This window comes from Galeopterus variegatus, unplaced genomic scaffold (genome assembly GCF_000696425.1).
Source record: "Galeopterus variegatus unplaced genomic scaffold, G_variegatus-3.0.2 Scaffold1700, whole genome shotgun sequence".
Taxonomy (NCBI): domain Eukaryota; kingdom Metazoa; phylum Chordata; class Mammalia; order Dermoptera; family Cynocephalidae; genus Galeopterus; species Galeopterus variegatus.
The window spans coordinates 218,146-221,658 of record NW_007727811.1 but is presented as its reverse complement, the minus strand read 5'-3'; the positions used below and the strand labels follow the sequence as shown (position 1 = coordinate 221,658).

The 3,513-nt window shown below is 45.9% G+C and overlaps 1 protein-coding gene across 1 annotated transcript in view; it reads right to left on the bottom strand.

The window, feature by feature from the left end:
• Window positions 1-420: 420 nt before the first annotated feature.
• The window catches only part of RPS10 (ribosomal protein S10), a 7,899-nt gene continuing 4,806 nt past the window's right edge, over window positions 421-3,513 (bottom strand). The window contains exons 5-6 of the mRNA XM_008578497.1: window positions 1,343-1,398; window positions 421-512 (exon numbers count right to left, since the gene is read on the bottom strand). Of these exons, the coding sequence (XP_008576719.1) occupies window positions 471-512; window positions 1,343-1,398 (98 nt within the window). The 3' untranslated portion in view covers window positions 421-470. The remainder of the gene's footprint in view (window positions 513-1,342; window positions 1,399-3,513) is intronic.

Genomic DNA, 3,513 nt, shown 5'->3' with positions numbered 1-3,513 from the left:
GTACTTCTCCATAAACAGTCTGTGAAGAACTGTGACAATACTTCCTTGTTTTCTTGCACCCTCCCTCCCCTGCACTTCTCAGCCCCAGACACTAAGCACAAAATCCCAATTCCAGGCCAACAGACAGCAGCTCCTCCACCACACGGAGCTCAGTTAGCAGAGCTGGTCTGGGGAAGATGCCCAGCTTTCCCATCGCCTCTTAGGTGTGGTGCTACACTAGACACAACTCTACAGGAAGGCACTAGCTAGAGCAAAAAGGGCACATGGCAAAGTCAAGTACAGTAGCTCTAACAGCAACAAGTGACATCACCCAGGATAAGGACAACTCCCAAAACCAACCCATTCTTGCCCCATTTACAGCCTAACCTTTACACAATTCCTGTTCAGGCTACACAATGCAAACAAAACCGATACATGAAATTTAAGGTTTTCTGGCTACAAGTTTATTCAACACAAAATAATCTCTGGTACTACTGAGGTGGCTGACCACGTCCACGACCAAATCCGCCTCTCTGCAAAAGAAAGCACACAACATCAGCATTAGCAGCAGTTCTACTTCTTTCAGGGTTCTGCTAACTTTCAGGCCTCATTATCATTGGAGAGGCCCCCAAATGTAAATGGCTCAGGGAGAGCGCAGGCCATAAATCCCAGCCCTGCCTCTTCATGTTTCTTCCTTTATAAAATGACAATATGGCAACCCACTCAGACAGAATGTGTGTTCTTATATATACATATGGAAGCACCCAGCACAGAACACAATCTTGTTTCTACTGTACATACCTCCTTTTTACATGAAATCTCTGAGAGCAATTGTGTGCTGTGAAGAACTGCCACGGGACAGGGACTGCCCCAAAAGTGATATGTGCTAGCACTTTACTTGGATTAACAATCTCACAATTATCTGATAGATGTAATTATATCAGCTTTACTTTATAGATGAGGAAACTGAGCCAGAGGAACCTGCCCAAGATCACGTCATCTGAAAGAAGATGGAGGATTTGACTCCAGACCATCTTTGTACTAGATCCCACCCCTGCAGTATTTAGTTCAATCTCAAGCTTCAGTTTATGAAACTAATTCAGAGGATAATGACCATCATTAATGGAACAAGATACCAATATGCCACATGTATTGATTTATGAGACTCACTTCAGTAATACAGATTTGCAAAAGTTTGCATACTGTGTCAATGTAAAATTTAGTTGGGATTTAGGAAAAAATGAGTGGGTGGGGGTGGAAAACGTGGCCCACCATACTACACCACCTCCCCAGAACTTGCAGAGCCACAGGCTGAGGTCAGAATGAGCAACTGTTTATGGAAAGCAAACAAGGGGATACTCACAAACTGGAATTCGGTTGCTGACCCAGCCCCAGCCTCGGCTTTCTTGTCAGCACCAGCTGGAAAGAGAAACACCAATTTAGAGTCATATGATCTGACCTACTGCAGAACAAGGGAAGACAAGTCACTTGACCCAATCTTGCAGAAAAAGCCATGTCAGCAGATGTAACACTCCATGAAGTATAAGTAAATTACACCAGTGATGGGAAACATCTTCTGAACCACCTCTGCTCTCTATCCTGGGGTACCCTTCTCAGCTGTCCTTAACTCACCCTTCAAAACTCACAGTCCAACTAGCAACTCCTCCAGCAAGGCTGCCCTAACCACAAAACCTGGACCTATGCCCTTCCTATGCAGTCCCAGAGGACACTCACTTCCCATTGTGGGGTTACTGATCACCAGCTGCAGATCAGCACCTAGCTCACAGAGGGAAGAACTAAGAGGTAAAGGCAATAAGGGGCCCACAGAAGCAAAGAGAAACTTTATTACCACAGGAGAGGAGAAAAGATGAAAAGACCTACTGCTGCCCTGTCCTATATGGCAGCCCCAGTGCAAATTGAGATGTGTGTAAAATACACACCAGATTTCAAAGATTTAAGAAAAAAGAATGTCCCACAAAAATACTAAAAAATAAATAAAATATCAATGTTTTTATACTGATAACATGTTCAAAAAACACCTGTAGATATACTGGGTTAAATAAAATATATTAATATTCAAATAACCGGTTTCCATTTGCTTTTTCAAGTATGGCTACTAGGCAATCTCATATTATCTCACACATGCCTCACACAGGGTGGTGTGTGGTGGGGGAGAGCACCAGGGCTGATATAATGAATATGGTTAAATATCACTAAAACTGGGCCAAGCCCGTGGTGCAGTCGGGAGAGTGCGGCGCTGGGAGCGCAGCAGTGCTCCCGCCGCGGGTTCGGATCCTATATAGGGATGACCGGTGCGCTCACAGCGCTCACTGGCTGAGTGTGGTGCAGCCGGTCTCAAAAAAGGACAAAAAAAAAAAAAATTATTTATTTTTTTACTTTTGAACTTTTTTGTTAAAAACTAAGACACAACCACACATTAGCCCAGGCCTACACAGGGACAGGGTCATCATCACTGTTTCCACCTCCACATCTTATCCCACTGCAAGGTCTTCAGGGGTAACAACACACATGGATCTGTCATCCCTGAGGATGACGATGCCTCTTGTTTGGTTTTTTTAAAAAAAGATGGCCAGTAAAGGGATCTTTAACCCTTGACTTCGTGGTGTCAGCACCATGCTCTCCCAAGTGAGCTAACCGGCCATCCCTACATAGGGATCCGAACCCGTGGCCTTGGTGTTGTCAGCACTGCACTCTCCCAAGTGAGCCACGGGCCGGCCCCAAAGATGCCTCCTTCTGGAACACCTCGGGAAGGACCTTCCTGGCGCTGCTTCACAGTTAACTTATTTTTTAGTAAATAGAAGGAAGAGGCTTCTGGTCAAGATGGAGGAAAAGATGGTCTCCAGCGTCACTCTTTCCCACAATCAACCAATTTACAACTATTAAAGAGCAATGACAACCAAGCTGGGGCAAAAAAAAAAAAAAAAAAAAAAAAAAAATCACTAAAACTGGAGTCTCCTTTTGGCCCATCTCAGACCACACCCACTCATAGGCTCCTGACTGCTCACCTCACTGCCCTTTCATGAAGCAAGCCACCATATATCCTCCCCATCTCTGTACCATTGTACATGCTGAGCTCTTGCCTGAAACTATCACTCCCCCTCAACTTGGAGACCCTTGTGGCGCAGGCCCAGTTCTCACTTCCTCTGAAGAACAGTTCCCTGACTGATTTCCCTCTGGGATATGACTTCTAATACAAGCAATCATTAACTTCCTCTGAACCAAGAGCTGGAGGAATTTATTCTTACTACTACCTTGTAAGGTATTCAAGTCAGGGCCGGCCCGGTGGCGCACTGGATAGTGCGCCGCTTGGGAAGCACGGCGGCGCTCCCGTCCGAGGGTTCGGATCCCACATACAGACCGGCTCCCGCTCACTGGCTGAGCGAGGCGCGGGAGCAACACCGAGGGTTGCGGTCCCGTTGCCGGTCCGGGTCTGGTACGGGGGCGACACTGAGGGTTGCGATCCGTTGCCGGACACGGAAAAAAAAAAAAAAAAAAAAAAAAAAAAAAAAAAAA